At 28.4% G+C, this 19,051-nt stretch overlaps 2 protein-coding genes across 9 annotated transcripts in view; both read right to left on the bottom strand.

The window, feature by feature from the left end:
• LOC117176035 (inositol 1,4,5-trisphosphate receptor) overlaps positions 1-4,585 on the bottom strand; it is a 149,557-nt gene extending 144,972 nt beyond the window's left edge. For 2 of the 5 annotated variants that reach the window (XM_033366010.1, XM_033366011.1), the window contains exon 1: positions 3,733-4,585. The gene's annotated coding sequence lies outside the window, so the exon portion shown is untranslated. The remainder of the gene's footprint in view (positions 1-3,732) is intronic. The other 3 variants (XM_033366013.1, XM_033366012.1, XM_033366014.1) reach the window with 2 other exon arrangements.
• An 11,946-nt stretch (positions 4,586-16,531) lies between these two features.
• The window catches only part of LOC117176988 (ubiquitin-conjugating enzyme E2 H), a 62,166-nt gene continuing 59,646 nt past the window's right edge, over positions 16,532-19,051 (bottom strand). For 3 of the 4 annotated variants that reach the window (XM_033367426.1, XM_033367425.1, XM_033367427.1), the window contains 2 exons: positions 17,760-17,892; positions 16,532-17,202 (listed from right to left, as the gene is read on the bottom strand). In XM_033367426.1, the coding sequence (XP_033223317.1) occupies positions 16,920-17,202; positions 17,760-17,892 (416 nt within the window). In that variant the 3' untranslated portion in view covers positions 16,532-16,919. Of the gene's footprint in view, positions 17,893-19,051 lie in introns of all 4 variants that reach the window. The other variant, XM_033367429.1, reaches the window with a different exon arrangement.

Below are 19,051 nucleotides of genomic sequence, written 5' to 3'. Positions count from 1 at the left end.
TTCTGATTACAAATTTTAAAACATTAACATAAATTTTTTTAATTTTCTTATGAACTTTTTTATTTGAATGCTTTAATTTGCAAAGGTTTTAAAATTTGAACAGATTTAGATTACATTATGTATGATTTAAAAAATTAATGTTTTTATATTCTGTAGTTATAATATGTAAAAAGTGTTAGAATCCAAAACATTATAAATTTAGATTTCAGGGTCTTACATGCAAGTTTTTATGCAATCTGAAAGACTGGACCTTGAATATTTTGATCTGTAGGATTTTTGTGGACTGGGTATGCACAGCTTTCGTTCAAGGGTGAATAAGGATTCAAATAAATAAATTATATTAAAATTTAAAAGCTTCAATGTGAAATTGTTCAGTTTGTAATCACATTTTTTGAATTACCTTAGGGAAAATGTTTAAAATGGTTAAATAAACAAACAAAATCGTAAAATAGCAAACGATTTTCATTTGATTTTTTTAAATTTATTAAGCTATTAAAAACTATTAAAAAATATTCAAGCTATTGTAAACGTAAGAACTAAGAAGCTATTTAATTTTTAACACACCAATTTAAAATTGTTTAAGCATAACGCGGTTAATTTAAAGTTGTACAATTTCTCACAATCGAAATTATAAATCATTAAATTCAACGGCCAATTTTTAATTCGAAAAGGTATAATAATGTTCAATTTGAATCCTATTCAATTGGAAATGGTGCCATTTCGATTTAAATCTGGATTGCAATTTGTTCAGTTGTTATAAAGTTTTATAATGCCCTGAAAAACGGTGGGAGCTAGCAGTTCTAGAAAGGCCGTGAACAGGGTGACTCAAAGCGAGAGTTTAGTGTACCGAAAAAATCTAGTTGCAAATTTTTAAGCGTATTAATTAGGATTTTCCAAAAAATTTGAATTGCTAGAAAAAGATAACTAAACATTTTCGTTACAAATTCGTTTACACCTTAAAGCGACTTAATAATTAATCGAAAAATATTCAAAATTATACACATTTAATAATGCAAATTAAAAACTAAAAAAAATTTGAAATCTCTTAAAATCCTTCAGAATCCTTTAAAATCTTCGGAAATGTTTGGGATCATTCGGGAATGACACGGAGGTGGTCAGAAGTTCCTGAAAAATTTATCACATATTTTGTGAATGGCCCCTACGGAAATTCCTTGAAATCCGAGGAAATGTTTTTAATCTCATGAAAACCGGTGAAATATTATAAAAGTAATTGAAATATTTCGAAATCATTTCAAAATAAAATCCACAAAAATTCAATGGAATTCCTTAAATTTTGTCTAAACTCTACGTTAAATAAATAAATAAATAAATCATTCGTTTGTACTTTCTGGAGTTTTTGCATACAATTTTTCAATATTTTAGCATTCTTCATTTCCATACTGATTTTCTTGCAATTTTTCTTTTACATCGTGGATCACAACGTATGCATTGTAAAAAGTTGTAAAGGAATGCACAAGATTGCAGAGTGTTCACCAGACACTGCAGGAGTAATTACCCCCTCGTTTAAATATTAATTTTGTCAAAAAAATTTATTTATACGATGAATAAGGAGTAACGGCACTATTCAGAGAGTGGTCTGTAATATAAAATACTTATGAACAAGCTAAAGCGATTTAGATTAAAAATAATAATTAAATCCTGAATTTTAAACGCTGCGTTAATTTGAAATTCTTTAATTTATAAAAATGCATTGAAATTATTCTTTAAACACTTTCAATTCACAATTGTTTTCAATAATAATTAAAGCTTTTGATATAAAATTGTTTAATTCTGAACAATTCATGTTAAGAAGAGAGTATCTTAAGTTTATAACTTAAGACTGCGATGTTGGGTGTTCTGAATGTATACTCATCAAGTACTAAATGCTTTATGTTTTAAATTACGTATCCAATTTCAAATTATTAAAATGAGAACCAAATCGCTTTTTATTTTAATAAAATGAGGTTCTTCCAATTTCAACATTTTCTATTTTACAATCATTTAGCTACGAAGGATTTTAATTGAAAATTGTATAATTTAGAAAAATATCAATTTTAAATTGCATATTTTGAACGTTTGAATTTTAAAATCAAATTTTTAAATATTACGGCTATTTTCAGATTAATTTCTTTATAATTTTAAGCATTTTTAAGCATTATTTTCAAACTCTCAAAAAACACTTTTAATACTAAATTCAAAACTAAAAAGTACATAAGGTTAGGCTATACCAATTTAAAACAATGATTAAATCCTCAATTTCAAACGCTGCGTTAATTTTAACCCATTAACGCCTAAAGGGACGATTTTTTTATGCTTTTTTCAACCGCGATTTTAAATGTGAATCCGATTGTAAAAAAATTGAGACAAGTAATATTCGATGTAAAATTCTCTGAACTTTCGATTGGCGCTGTCAAAATGTTGAAAAAAATTCATATTAACAAAGTTTTATTTGTTTATTTTACAAAAAACACGAAATTTCGAATGACAAAACTTCTTTTCATATTTTGACTCAGAAACCATCATTGGATTTTTATAATTTGTGAATTTTTTGCGTCCATGGAAGCTAATCTTCAAAATCCAGGTTTTTTCAAATTCAAGATGACAGCATCCAATTCGGCGGCTTATACCGAATTTTTTTTCTTTATTTAGATTTTTTTCTTATTTTTTTTCTTTAATTTTTGACGATGAATGTTTATCAAATTGCGTATACAGGGGGTTTTTGGGTCGCTGGTTCAATTTCTGTGAAAGTCAGTATACAGGGGGTTTTGGGGTCGCTGATTACGAATCCATGATTTTCACAAATTCAAGATGACGGATCCAATATCCAAAAATCTGATATGTGAAAGAAATAGTTTTTGCATTATTTGAAGAATCAAAATAATATTACTGATGATGTAAATTCAAATAAAAGGCATTATTTTTAATGAAAAAATGACTAAACTAACAAAAAAACACTTATTTAAACATTTTTTATTTTTCTATTACAGAAATTATTCAAACATTTTTTTAAAAGAAAGCATTTTCTAAAGAAATAAATATATTTAAAGATTATTTACTTTTTTCAAAATTGGAAACAGTAAAGTTACAGGAAATGTTTTCCACAATACATTAAGTCATGATTTGTTAATATTGAGCCATTTAAAAAAAAACATCAGAAGCATAAGTACAAAAAATTCAACTACAAAAATATTGTTAAAATAACCATTTTTCCTAAGTTTCAACCATTTTTCATAAAGAAGGTCCTTTTTTATAAGGCATGACTGATAGAATCCTTTCAATGATTAAAAAACGATAGAAAACTTTTATTTTCACAATTATTTAGCTATAAAGGATTTTAATTTAAAATTACACAATTTTGAGTAATTTAAATTTGTGACATGTAGGTTTAGTTTTGGGAGATCAGTTCACCGTTTGTATAACACATGCCAAAACAAATAACACTGTCATCCCAGTTTTCCGGTTTGGTCGCCACACTTAAAATTAATCTCAAAATCGATTCAAAGATAATATTTCAGATAAAACTTTCATAAACATATTCGGATAAGAAAAAAATGGCAAAATACTCGAATCTTTAGCAAAAAAATGATTTAGAAACAAAAAAATTAGGGCGCTAGGCAGCCGATATATAAAGCATAATAAGAATAGTATGGGAACTAAATAAAACGTGCACTTTGTACACTAGAGCCTCGATTACGAATAAAAAACGTGTTTACTCAATACTCATTACATTACCGCGCAGAGTTGACTCCTGCAGCGAACTTCAGTTCACTCGAAAAGTCGAAAACCAATCGCGCGGAGATGATGTTCCGGTTCGTCCAGTCTCCAACCCGTTATCCGAATCCTTTCGATTACTTCATCGGATCGCAGAGATCCCTCGTAAAATATCTCCAAGAAGATAGTTATTCGAAAGCGAAGACTGCAGCCAATCACAAATAAAACTGAATAAAATCGAAAGAGAACGTGCCATGCACGAAGTTCACTCCACTTTTACTGCTTGATCGGCAACAGACACAGTCACCGTCATCGCTGCCGCCACTGCGATAGTTTTAATGGGATTCATAAAGTCAAAATACGTGTGACTTGGGTCGCAACCGTCGGTCGCAATGATCAGCAGCGCAGATCGAAAATCGTCGATTTCTAGTTAGCTGAGGGAAATTGAGGTTTTCCCGCTTTTCCTGCTAATGTACAGTTGCTTAAGTTACTAATTTCCCGACTTCAAGAAGTTTTTGAGTCGCGGGCGGAATAAAAATAATAAAGAGAACGCGAGCGAAATTACCTCCGCGACGGTTCTGACAAGACTGGAGCTGGAAAGCCTGGAGCGAGAACATGTGGCTGAGAGTGTACCGGATAATCGGAGACCCGTCCCGTATCCCGAGCGTTCCAGAAAAAGTAAAAAAGAGGAAAAAGTTTTGACCGTAGCAGGGCCGCAGAAACTTTTCGACAACTAGAGAGGGACCAACAATGAGAGATCATCGACGAGGACCGGTTCCGGTTCCGCTTTGGTTTGTGGAACCGTCATGGCGACTAATAATTTTTTCGCGGTTCTGGTTCACAGGGGCGAATCAAAAAAGGGCGCGTCAAATATATTTGTCGTTCTTTAATATTTTTTATTATAAATTTTAACAATATAAGGGACCGCACTTAAATTTTGTAACGAATTATAGGCCCTCTCCAAGACCCCGCACTCCTGCAAAGACCCGAAAAAATTCTACCCCCCCCCCCCTTCTGTACGTAATTTATGGTTTCGAGAAATAATAAAGATATGAGATTGGAAACTAATGGCAATTTTTTGAAAACTTCGTTTTCAACATTCCCTGATTTTACCTTGACCAATTTCTCATTTTCCCTGACATTTAATTAACATTTAAATACCAGCAATTTAATCTGTTAAGTTTTTTATCATATAATCTTTTATAAACGCAATAAAAAAATATTTCCGGTACAAATTGAAAATTTTTAAATCCTTCAAGCCAAGAGACTAGTTTTTAGTTACAGAAATTAAATTTGCAACTAAATATAGTTAAATTTTTAAGCAAAAACATTAATCTTTATTTTTTTTACAAGAACAAATTATCAAAAAAGTAGTTAAAATTTTACGCACGCAGTTAAATTTTTTCTTGTAAAAGATCAGTTTAAAATTAAAAAGTTAAACTTTTAACCAAAGAGACAAATTTTCTACTCAAAATATGAATCTTTAACAAAAAATTGATTTCTTAAAAAAGGAATTCAACCAGAAGAGTTAAATTTTCTAGGAAAGAAAATTAATTTACAACCAAAAGTTGCATTTTTATCCAAGAAAGATGAAGTTTCTACTAAACCAGATGAATTTTTAAATAAAAAATAAATAAAAAAACAATTTTCAAGAAAAATATTTGAATAATCATCCGAATAAGAATTTAGTTTTACTTTTCAGCATTAAAATATGAGTATGAAACAAGAAATACATTTTCTACGAAATAGTAGAATTTTTCACCAAAAAGGAAGATTTTAACAAAAGTGTTGAATTTTCAACCAAATCTTGAATTTGTATACAAAAAAAATGCGATTTCTCTAACATAGAGGATTTTTAAATTAAAAAGTGAAAGATTAAAAAAATTAGTTGAATCTTCATCCAAAAAAGATTTCAGTTCGACTTTTTAACATCATAATATGAGTTTTATGTAAGAACACATTTTTTACCAACAAAACGGCTGACTTTTGAACTAAATAGGATGAGTTATTAAAATAATTGTTGAATTTTCGATCAAACATTTGCATTCTTATCTAAGAAGGTTGTAATTTTTACTAAAATAGATGAATTTTTTGATTAAATAGAAAAATATTCACACAAAAAATAATTGAATTTTCCAAGGAATCTGGATTATCATCAGAGAGATAGTAAACACCGAACAGTGAAGATATCTTTTCGCCTACCGTGAACATAGAAATCAACACAGTCGATCTAAGCTTACTTTTTAAATAACAAAAAATTCTTAACGTCCTTTCAGACTAAATGGAGAGCTATAAATTAAAAAAAAAAATTTGTTTAAATTTTTTATCAAAAAAGATCTGTGCTCCGTTGGAATCGATTATTAAACCACACAACTTCCGACTGAATATTTTTTTATTTTGTTCCTTTCAATCCCTCTAAATATTAACAATTTAAATTGGAACGTTTCCCCCAAAAACAACGATTTAACGATTGCTTTAATAAAGCGATTTTTTTCAAGAAAGCGGCTTGGACGATCTTCTTCTGAATTAAAATTTTTATTCTTAATTTTACGGATCTGTGCATCTGAACCAACTCTATAGAACAATTTTATAGTTTTAGGATTTCAAAAATCTTTAAATTTGAAATAATTAAACATTTTCCCCTTTAAATCCTTCTAAATATTAACGTTTTAAATTGGAACGTTTCCCAGGAAAAAAGAAACCATTGAACGATTGCTTTAGTGCATGCGTTTCTTTTAAGAAAACGGATTGAATGAACATCTAGATCGAAATGACGCGTTGTAATCACAACTCAAAATTTAAACAATTTTAGTTTTCCAACTCTGATTGAAACATCATAAACGAGAAAGTTCCGATTCAAGATAAATGACATCATTCGTTTTGACATTTTTTAATGGGGACGAAATTTTTAAGATTATGCTTCCATATTTCCCACCTTTAAAAATTTGAAATCAGCGAGCGAGTAAAACAAATTGTATACCAGATGAGTAATAGATTCTGTTAAGCATTTCTATTTTTAACCAATATTAGGCAAAGAATTTGTGAAATTCGGTGAAATAACTATTCTGCACCAATTCTTTACTAGACATATAAGAATTATTATTTTTTGTTATTCTGAAAGTTAAGATAATGTTAGAAATTCGAAAAAAGTTAAAAAAAAGTACCCTTTTTACAGCATTTCGAGGAAGTCATGTAGCAAAACTGCCACTGAATAAGTATGTTATAAATCTGTTTAGTTTTTTAATATTTTTTGGGTGAAGGGGGGTGCGTTCAAAATAACAATCAGATTTTTTTAATTCTTACACCGAGTGAAGGAAATGTAACTAGTTGTCCATTTCAAAAATTTAATAAATATAAATAAATTAGGACGCTTTCAATTTTTTATTCTTTGCTAGTTTATAAGTGTTTGAAACTTACTTTTGAGTGCTTTTCAAATTTAATTTAATTTTTGAAAACTTTATTTTTACGCTTTAAATTTTGAACTCTTTTCAATTGAATTTTTTTGGAATTGTAAATAACGACTGCTTCATCGATAACTAATAATATAAAATAAATTTAATACATTTTTAGACAGTGCAGTTCCATGATTTTCAAAATTTAGAACTCTTTCTAATTTAAATTCCTCGAACGGCAGGTAATGTGGCGCACATGTTATAAAAAGCTCCGTTAAAAGTTAAATCTACCTTATGCGTATGATTATTATTGAATTTACGTCTATTAAAGTACTTAATTATCAAGTTTCACTAAAAGTGTGCCTGCGCCAAGTTATTCTTCCTGGTTAGCTAATGTGGTGCGCTCTTAGTGCAATTTCGGAAAGGGAAGTAAAAGTTGTTTACTGAGTTCAATAAAAGTAATTTTGGGTAAATGATAGGTTTAAATAATGACTTATAAATTGTGTGCAACTTAAACGTTATATATTATGTTTTTTCAACCCGGAAAAATGCTACCGTACTTTTTCACTAGTTTTTGGTCACTTTAAAAATACACACATAACCACAAAAAATAACTTTTCATAATAAGAATTGAGTGATTAGCTTTATTGAGCAAATTTTTTCACTATACAAAACAGTACACATAAAAAAATACAGTACAGTAAATACCTCTCGCTATAAATCAATTTCTTTCAATGAGGGTGCGCCACATTATCCGGCGCGCCATATTACCCGCCACTCCCCTATTCGCAGTCAGGAATGGAAAAATTGTCTTTTTCATTATTTTTGTCTGAAAAATCATATTCAAATATTTTGACAAGTGTCGAAATATTCAAAAGTATCCGAAAAATGTTTTCGCTAATTTTCATTAAAAATAAAAACAAGTAAAAAAAGGTACATTCCAATATTGACCTGCCGCTATTTTGACAAAAAAAGATTGTTTGCAAAGATTTTCGATTCAGCACTAAAAAATTTTAAAAACTAACAAAATTATTTTGATTTCAAATAACTCGGGAATATTAGCGGTCACCGCAAAATGCCTTTCAAAAAAAGTCCTCCAGCAGACTGGCAGAATCTTTTTAAATAACTTGTAATACAAATTTATGGACATGATTTTGAAAAAAACATGAAAAAGACGATTTTCCATATTCCTAACTGATATTCAGACCTTAAAAGCGTTCTAAAATATTGAATCTACAAATTGCATAGTTTTTTAAATAACTTTTTCTTTAACTTATTCATCAAGTATCATTAAAATTTATTAACTTGTATTAAGATATTTGTAATTGAGCTTTTTGAATCATTTAATTGATTAAATTAATTTCAAAGATTTTCGGCGATTAAAAATTTTGAATGCTTTGAATTTGAAGCGCTACGATATTTATTTGGGTTTATTTTTAGAAATTTAAATTTTTTGATTTTCGAAAGTTTAAAAAGGACGGCCCTGAATCAATGGCGCAACTAAACGTTTAAATCAACACCTTATCAATTAGTGTGGGTGGTAGGTTTTTATATTTCCGTTCGTATCTTTCAAAAGAGATATGACAATTATTAGTAACAGGCAGAAGACAACACGTTTCTCTCAATCGAATACAACTTTTTAATAAAATTAGAGTTTACAAAAGTGAATTGTTTTTGTTTAAAATTAAATTATTTTAAAATAACTTCCTTTTAAAATATGTGTATAAAAAAGGCGGTAGTGCGATTTCTATTAAAACTTTCATCAAACGTTTTTTGTCACATATAATTTAAAAGTGCAGTAACATCTTTAAGCCAATTTAAGTAGATTAAGTCGTACCTATTTTTGACTGACCAGTACTTTCTATTACTACTGGTGTAGGCCAATTCCTGTTTAAAACTTTTTTCTTTTTCTAAAAAACCACTTGTTTATATTTAATTTTATTACAAAATTTTACATTTTTGGGAAAAATAGTCATTCATATCTACAGGAGAAAATGCACAATTTTGGGCATCCAAAATGAATAATTTTTTTAAGTCTTGCAATAATATTTCTTTTTTGTAAAACTGTGTCTTTTCAGTTAGAAATGAGGCGAAAAGTTTTTGAAAAATCGCAACATTAGTCATAGGCAAAAAACAACATGTTTCTCTGTATTGAATAAAAAAATGTAACAAAATTAGAGTTTTCAAAAGTGAATTGTCTTTATTTGAAATTAAATTATTTTAAATTAACTTTCTTTCAAAATATTTATTTAAAAAAGTGGTAGTACAATTTTTATTTACAATTTCGTCAAACTTTTTATGCCAGACATAATCTAAAAAAGTAAGTAACATTTTAAAGCCAATTTAAGTAGAAAAAGTCGTATACCTATTTTTGGCTGACTAGTGCATTCTGTTGCTACTGATCGAGGCAAATTCATATTTTTAATCATTTTTCAATTTCTTAATTTTTGTTTTGTTAAATTATTCTTAATATGATCTATTTTTTTCTTCTAATAAGGCACACGTTTAAATTTAATTTTATTACAAAATTTTACCTTGTTGGGGAAAATAGTCATTCATACCTATAGGAGAAAATTCTAATTTTTTAGCAACAAAATAGAATAATTTTCTTAGGTCTTGCAATAATATTTATTTTTTTGCGTGTAAAATTTTACTTTTCCAGTTTCTTTTAATACTTTAGAGATGTAATTTTTAATTTAATTAAGTCTATTTAGCTCTTCTAAGATCCTTGTTAAAAAAAAGTATTAATCACAACATCCAACCACAATTGTAATTTTTATTCAAGTCTGTTTTCTCGTATTTATTTTAAAATTGAAAACTTTTTGTGAAATATACGTAAGAAAAAATAATAATTAAAGAACGAAAAATTTATTTATATTTAACAGGGATCTCAGCGCAAAAGGAGCTCAAAAAAGGGGAAATAGGGTAATTTCCCCAGGAAAAAGATTAAACTTTTATTTTTACAGGTCGAAAGAAACAATTTTTTTATAAGAAAGGAGAGGTTTTGATAAGGCTCTTTATCGCAGCCCACCCCTTCATCATATTTTTAAAAGTTTAATATCGTGTAAAAAATTGAAATCAGTTACTTTTCTGTCCTCTTTTTTAAATGCAAAAAATGGCCTTATTTAGAATTTTTTGAATATGTAAAAAAATGTGTTTTTTGTATTGATTCAAACCTGATATTTCTGCATCATGAACCAAAGAAAACATGTTATTATTTTTTATTCATTGGAAGCATTTTTTCGTGGTGTTCATAATGTTCAATAATCGCAAGAAAAAAAAAGAAATCACAAAAATTTTAAATCACGACAAAAGTTTGTTACCCGAAAAAGCAAAATGATAAATTTTTCCTTGATTAAAGCTAAATGAAGTTCAGGTTCGACATATTCAATTTTTTAGATGTGGGCATATGATGTAATAATAAAAAAACATGTTATTGCAGATTTAAAAAAATTGTTCTAGAGCAAAAAATTCAATTTTTAAATTTTGTAATATTTTAATTATTGTTCACTAGTAAAAGCTTGAAATATAACCAATTCTTTATAATTCTTTAACCAATAGGAAATATTTTCAATCTGAAATCGTTCAATTTTAGTGATTTAATTTTTTCCCACTTTTGTCGAATGCCAAACGACATAGTTTTTTCCTCAGCTGAAACTATTTTACTGTTTTTATTATTTTCACTCCGCCCTATTCTTCAGTTCTCTATAAGCTCAAATTAAAAATTAACCAAGTTAGAAAATTTAACATTGCAGTTCATGGATATGAAATAGTCCATTTGTCAAATCTCACTTCAAAAGTATTTCGTAAATGTTCCAATTTTATATTGGATAACAACTTCTGTCTCCAGTTTTTTACATTTTTAACATACTTTAAAATTTTTAGCTTTACATTTTCTTAAGAGTATTTATTTTTATGTTTCAGCACTTGAAACGTGTGAATATTGTATTTTTAAAGCGAAAAGGGATAGTTTTTTGAGAATAAGGGAAAAAAGGAAATTTCAAGAAAAAAGAAGAAACTAAGAAACAAAGGGGAAGACCCTAATGTAATTTGTATTCTTTCACCAATAAAATGACCTAAAAACAAATAAAAATATTGAAAATGCTAAAAAATGAGGCGAAAAGTTTGTGAAAAATTACCAAATAAGTGTCTACATTTTCTTCAAGGTATGGATCTGTAATGAAAGACACCAACAACTTGATTCTTTTTTATCTTATTGTACCAAAAAATTGCATCTTGTTCGCTTATCTTTAGTTTAATATAATATATTTATAATTTATATATTTGTTAAACTTAATTTATAATAAATATTTTTTAGTTATTTCATATTTTGTTGTTGAGACGCTTTGTAACAACGCTCTTTTGCAGCTGTTGTCAATTTGTCAGTTATATGTGTTCAACGCAGAATTTCGCTGAGAAATAGTATTTCGCATGACACGATATCTGCAAGGCGTTTTTGCAAGAATTTTTTGAAAAATTCGAATTTTTATCTCTCTCTCTGAAACATTACAATACTTCAATTTCCTTACAATCTTCTGTCAATCTTCATCTTCTGACAAAATAATTTCCGTTCAAAATTCGAAAATGGCATTTCTTAACACTATTTATGTGCAAAAATGGATTTTTACAAAAACGCCCTGCATGTCTGCAATAACTTTATGTTTTTTTTTTCTTCTGGCAAAATATGTTAAATCGCAGCCAACGAGTGCCACTCTTTTTCCTTTCAGGGCTACAGAGAGACTCTAACAGTTAAAAGTGATACGTGGAATTAGGAAAGACACTACACGTTTATGACATTTATGAAAACAATTGAAATTCAGCTCTTCAAGTTCTGGGTCGAAATTTCAATCCAAAATATTTAATCGATTTAATAATATCAAATTTTAAATTAAATTCTGAGGACAATGTTTTTTATGAATAGCTACATGGTCTTAAGTTTACATAAACTTCACAAGTAATTTGATTCCGAAAAATTCTCAACCCAGACTTTTTTTTTAGACTGAAAAAATAGACTTAGTAAGCTACTGATTGCTCACAAAAAAGAAAACGAAATCTACCTTAGAATTAGACAATCGTACGATATCTATTTCTGTCAAGAATATTCAAGATTCTTTTAATAATATTGATATATCTGTCGTTTTTCTTAGATTCAGAACGGCAATGTAAGATTTGTATGACAATAGAGAGGGCGATGGACAATAAAATTTCGAAAACGGAAAAAAGCCCGAAAACAAGAAACGCAGCTGCACAAGTGATTTGACAATAAAATCGTATGATACAAAAAATCCACTGAAAATACAAAAATATACTTCACTACATTTCCTTTTTAAAATACCACTTTAAACCATACGTCCGCTAAACTCTCTCGACTAAGTTACAACAATATAGGAAAGATATTCTCAAGTACAATAATCCTTTGTGATCTTCCTTTCGATAGAAAGCACCATAATTACGCACGTGTGAATCGTCTACGTCGAGATCATCTTCGGAACGTGATTTTTATTTATTTTAGAAAAATGTCAAAATGTTCGGAGCAACGATTCTTTCAAAATATATATGTTTCTTTTTTTTATTAAAAATAATTTTAAAAGTTCTTAATCGAGAACTAAAAATACTTAGAGAGATTTCAAACATTAAACGTAAATTCTATAAAGTGTTTTCAAAAATATATTCGGTTAAAATTTAAAATTGCTAATTAATGTAGGATGTTTCACAACATAAGGTTCTTCATTTTCGAACACTTTACGAAGCTGTGAAATTGAAATTTCTTTGTGTATTGTAAATCTATTTTGAAAAATGTAATGACAAAAATTTTGATATTTAAATTCATATGGCAATTTTTCAGCAGTAAAATTCTCTTACTGTGTCTATTCAAAATTCTAGCAACTCGCAAATTTTTAATTTCTAAGGTGGTCGCTTTACTCTGAAAATTGACTTATCAGTATCAGCTGTAAAATATGGCAGAAGGCCTAATCGTAACTCCGTTAACCCTCTGATAACTCGAAGCAACACAGTCGACGTAATTTTTTTTTCAATCACAAGACACAGAGGCAACCATTTATCTTCCAAGACGAAGCCTACCAAGAATCTATCGAATATCAACATTCACAAAACGACAAGATTATTTTTAAACTTTTCTTGTCATTTTGTTTTGCTCTCGGGGTTCAAAAATTACCTTCTTTTCTCAAAAAGTCTCTTAAAACTTCTTGTTTTGCAATTTCAAAACCCCAATCGCTTTCTACTAATCACTTATTAATTCGAACAACCACAAAGAACTATTACAATGATAAATGATCATGCATGCTCGTCAGTGTGAATTAATGGCAGTTCACATGCATCTTCTTCGAACAAAAATATAACACAAGCGCCCGGAAAATTTTCACAAACAATTTTCGTTTTTCAAAACTTCCGGGCTTTTTGTCTATTGTTTCCTTCGAAAAAAACACTCTTTCCCTTAGGTACGTATCCTTCAAAAATCAAGACGTACATTTTGTGATCGTGATTAGAAAAAGAAGCAACGATCGAGGAACAAATAAAGACCACTTTTGAAAAAACGAATGTTATTATTGAAACTATAATTCCAGCTCGTTAGATAATTGAATCAATCAATAAAGCAACGTACTTGCTAGACGTATGAATATAGATCATTAATATATATAATATATTTAATATACTAACTAATTAATAGTGCTAAATATATATTTATAAACCTTAATGCGTGAGATCTGAGACCACGAATTCATCTCGATTATTTCGATCTGGAGAAACCCTCTTGCGCCTGCTCTAATTTCAATCATCGCTATATTTTTCGCCTTTTCCAAGCTGAGTGTGAAAAATGCAGAATGACTGGAAAGATTATTGTCCTAATAACAGCTACCAACCGCTTTTATCGGAACCTTCTCGAAATTCAAAAGACATAATAAGCGATTCTCCCAATTCAATGAAATTAAAAATTTAAAAAAAAAAACGTTGAGTGTAAAAATAACTCGTCAAAAACAATCTCAAAATGAAATTCATGTGATACAGAATAAATGTGAATAAATTTATCCAATAAGCGTCTCTTAAAAAGGATCTTAGAAATATTTTTCCAAACACTTTCCCTTTGCTTTGTTTATTATGTCTTACCGATTAAAAAATTCAGTAAAAGTACATTAACCGAGGGGTACATAACTTCTGCAATTGGAAGTGATTTTAAATACGCTCCTTTCTGAAATTTAAAATATATACTCCAATCAAGAAATATTCATTGCAAATTGAATTCATTGAGAATTTCAGCTTCATTTCAGATTTTTCAATTCTGAATACTTCCAAATCAAAACTAATTTTTGATTTTCGAACGTACGCAATTTGATATTGTTCCCTTTTGCTCTGAAATATGAAATAATTCAAATATTATTATTTCAAATTCTTCAATCTTACAAGTTCCTTTTTCAAATACTTCAATTTGAAAATTATAATATTGAGTCTTTTTTCGAATTTAAATTTAAAAATTAGTTTAGAATTTTTCAAGTTGAAATGTGCAATTGTGCGATTTTAAAAGTTTTCTGCTTTAAATTCATTAAATTGGACAATTTATTATAAATTTGGATTTGGAACTGTTTATATTTAAAATTTGAAAATGTCAGATTTTTCAATTCTGAACTCTTCCAAATCAGAAATAATTATAATGAATTTTTTTCGAATTTTAATTTAAAAATCAGTGTATATTGCAAATTTGAAAATTTCCGCTTCATTTCAGATTTGTTAATTCTGAATACGTCCAAATCAAAAATAATTATTCATTTTTGGACATACGCAATTTGCTATTGTTACTTTTTGTTCTGAAACATGAAATAATTCAAAAATATTTAAACTTCAAATTTTTGAATCATATAAGTTTCTTTTTTAAATAATTTAATTTGAAAATTATTATTTTTAATCTTTTTTTTCGAAATAAAATGAAAAAATTAGTTAAGAAATTTTCTCAAATTTGAAAAACTTTTGTTTTTAAATTTGCTAATTTAAAATTTTTTTAAATTCTCAATTCCAAAGTGTTCAAGTTGAAATGCGAAATTGTACGATTTTAAAAGGTTTCAGCTTTCGATTGATCAAATGGATCAAATTGAACAATTTATTATGAATTTTGAATTTGGAACTTTGTATATTGCAAATTTGAAAATTTCCGCTTCATTTCAGATTTGTTAATTCTGAATACGTCCAAATCAAAAATAATTATTCATTTTTGGACATACGCAATTGGCTATTGTTCCTTTTGTTTCTGAAACATGAAATAATTCAAAAATATTTATACTTCAGATTTTTGAATCATATAAGTTTCTTTTTTAAATAATTTAATTTGCAAATTATTATTTTTAATCTTTTTTTTCGAAATAAATTAAAAAATTAGTTAAGAAATTTTCTCAAATTTGAAAAACTTTTGTTTTTAAACTTGCTAATTAAAAATTTTTTTTTAATTCTCAATTCCAAAGTGTTCAAGTTGAAATGTGCAATTGTGCGATTTGAAAGGGTTTCTGCTTTAAATTGATCAAATTGAACAATTTATTATAAATTTTGAATTTGAAACTGTTTTAATATCAGATTTGAAAATTTCAAACTTATTTCAGCTTTTTCAATTCTGAATACTTCCGAATCAAAAATAATGATTGATTTTTGAATTGCTACATTTTGTTTTGAAAAAATAAAATAATTCAGATATTCTTCATTCATATTCTGGAATCTTACAAGTTTATTTTTCAAACAGTTCAATCTAAAAATTATAATTTTGAATATTTTTTCGAATTTAAACTTAAAAATCAGTTTAGAATTTTTCTCAATATTGAAAGAATTTTCTTTAAAGCTGTTCATTCTCAAACTGAAAAAAAATTCTTCAATTCCAAAGTGTTCAGGTTGAAATGTGCAATTGTGCGATTTGAAAGGGTTTCTGCTTTAAATTGATCAAATTGAACAATTTATTATGAATTTTGAATTTGGAACTTTGAATATTGCAAATTTGAAAATTTCAGATTTATTAATTCTGGATACGTCTAAATAAAAAATCATTCATTTTCGAACGTCTCCAATTTGATACTATTCCTTTTTGTTCTGAAATATGAAAGAATTCAAATATTCATGATTCAGATTTTTGAATCATATAAGTTTCTTTTTCAAACAGTTTGATTTGGGAAATATTATTTTAAATATTTTGTTCGAAAAAAATTAAAATTCAAAATTTTCAAACTCATTTCAGCTGTTTCAATTCTGAATACTTCCAAATCAAAAATAATTGATTTTTGATTTGCCAAATTTTGCTTTGAAATATGAAATAATTCAGATATTCTTCATTGAAATTCTTCAATCTTACAAGTTTCTTTTTCAAATAGTTCAATTTGGAAATTATCATTATGAATCTTTTTTCGAAATATAATTTAAAAATCAGTTTAGAAATTTTCTCAATTTTGACATACCTTTTTTTAAAGTTATTGATTCTTAAATTGAAATAAAAAATTCTTAAATTCTAAAGTGTTCACTAAAATAATCCAATAATTCGAGAACCTGCGCTAGTATTAGATCGAATTTTAAAAGTTATGTACCCTCGAAATAAACTCTTTAAAAAAAAGGAACTCGAAAAGGATTGAAATCGCGGACATTTGTGAAAGATACGCAACCCCGCGGGTTTTTGAAAATGAGGCAGCGCAAACGAAAGACTGATTAGGTAGTATTTGAATATTTAGCCCTTGAAAGGTCGAGCGTTGCTTCCACTTCTGCTTCCGCCCCACTGACTTGAGATTCCGTTCGAGGACTGTAAATCTCTAGTAATTCGGAGTCTATTGAGCCAAACTAGAGTCTTGTGTACTGTTGTGCTCCCAGGACTTCGTCGCTGCGATAGTTCCAGGTTTCTACTCGATGTGGTTCACCAGGTGCTCGAATTTGCAAGCTCGACGCCGAGGAGATGCAGATATTCAGAGCCTCCTCCGTCATCGTCTGCTCGTAATCAGATGAGCGAGCGAATTTGATTGTCGGCTGAGGATCTCCGTCGAAGCTTCGATGACGCTTGCGTTTTTCTTTCTCAACTGATTTTCCCCTTGAGCTCGTCATCTCTCTCCCCTGAGGTTGTTGTCTCCTGCGAGGAAAAGATTCAGGATATGCGTGATGGAGAGGAAATCTAGGAACTGGTCGCGGTTCCATATTAAATTTAAATTTTCTATTCGTTTGAATTTAAAAATCTCGCTCAATATAAATTTCTTAAATTCAAAAAAAGGGGACATGTATGCAGTAATTAATAATTGAAAACAAAAGAAGAAGGATTCGCGTTTGTGTTTAAAAAATTGGCGATGGATGGATCGGGGGTGGAGAGAGATCTGAGATTCGACAATTGATGAGCGAACCCCAAATTTTGACTCGACTTGATCAGAGAGAAAGATATTGAAGAGAGACATGCGTCTCTTTGCATGATTGTGAGTTTAAGACCGAAGGAAATGATTTAATTCCGGGTGGTTTACGATCACTTTTACTCTACGAACCGATCGCCATCGTTTGCAAGCCTCTCAAAGTCTGAGGTTGTATCGATCGAAGGTCGAAGGATTTGGGTGTAAGCATCTATTTGGTAAGACGAGCGATCGGAGTTTACAAGGAATCGTGATTAAGGGTATGGGTATGGATGGTAAAGTATTTGGTTACAACTCCATATCTTGCGCCTCGTCCTCGCTGAAGTCGCTCATTGAGGACTCGCTGTCCGAGGACATTCCATTCCCCGTGCCGCCGTTTTCCTGGTCCCTAAGCGCCTCCTCCGTCGCGTATTTCCTTACGTAATCTGACAAAAATAACAAAACAAGTCATTGAGAAATTCATGGAAACAGTACTTAAATACTCAAAATAACAAAATGGTAATGGTTTTTCCGAAAATTAAAAATTACAATTTCTTTTAAAAAATACGCGTTGCAGTAAGGGTCCATAAACTACGTTAACATTAACGTAGCCTTTAGGCAAAACCCGACTTTACATTTATACTGATTTATTAAATAATCAATTTTAAAAATTAAAATAAATCAAAAATTAAAATGAAACGGTGATTTTCAGAGTAAGTTTTGAAATGTGCCTAATTGAATTTTATGTGACAGTTAATCCAGGTATTATTGAATTTTTAAACTAAGAAAGGTACATTTTTAAGCAAAAACGGAACAGTTAAACTTTGCATTAAAAGACAATAACTTTACATCATAAAAAACAAAAAATTTCCACCAATTAGTTTTTTTTTTACTAAATTATTGAAATTTTAAGACAAGATGACGAATTTTTTATACAAAACAGTTCAACTACCAAATAAAAAATATGATATTTTGATAGAAAATTAATTTTATACCAAAAAATATGAATTTAAAAAAAAAATACAAATACTCTCAACCCAAAAGTTGAATTTTCAACTAAACTAGATTAGTTTTTAAAAAAACTAATTTTTAACAAAATAGTTCAATTTTAACAAAAAGTTGAATTCTTACTTAAAAGGAAACATTTTCGACCAAAACTGGAATAAGTAAATTTGCAATTACCAAAGTAATGTTTCAAAAACAACAAAAAAGGAATTTTCAACCAAACAATATAATTTCCAACCAAAGAGATGAATTTTTAATTAAAATTTTAAATCGTCAACCAAAAAATGGATTTTTAAGAAAATAATTTAAGTTTAAAACCTTTTTGGTAATTTTTTAACCAAAAAGATTAATTTTCTACTACTTTCTATTCAGGAATTCTCAAAACAAAAAGTTAAATTTGTAAGAAAGATTTTATTTAATTTTTAAGCAAGTATTTCAACTTTAAAATCTAGCTTTTAGATTGTTAGCCAAAAACATGAATTTTTAAACAAAAAGATTAATTTTCTACCGAAAAAAAATTTCAACATAATTCAAGAATTCTCAACCAAAAAGTTGTATTTTCATCTGAAAGAAAATTAATTTTTAAACCAGAAGATTAAT

The sequence above is a fragment of the Belonocnema kinseyi genome, chromosome 7 (genome assembly GCF_010883055.1).
Source record: "Belonocnema kinseyi isolate 2016_QV_RU_SX_M_011 chromosome 7, B_treatae_v1, whole genome shotgun sequence".
In the NCBI taxonomy this organism is placed as follows: Eukaryota; Metazoa; Arthropoda; class Insecta; order Hymenoptera; family Cynipidae; genus Belonocnema; species Belonocnema kinseyi.
Note: the sequence above shows the minus strand (reverse complement) of the source record. Positions and strands in the feature narration are given on the sequence as shown.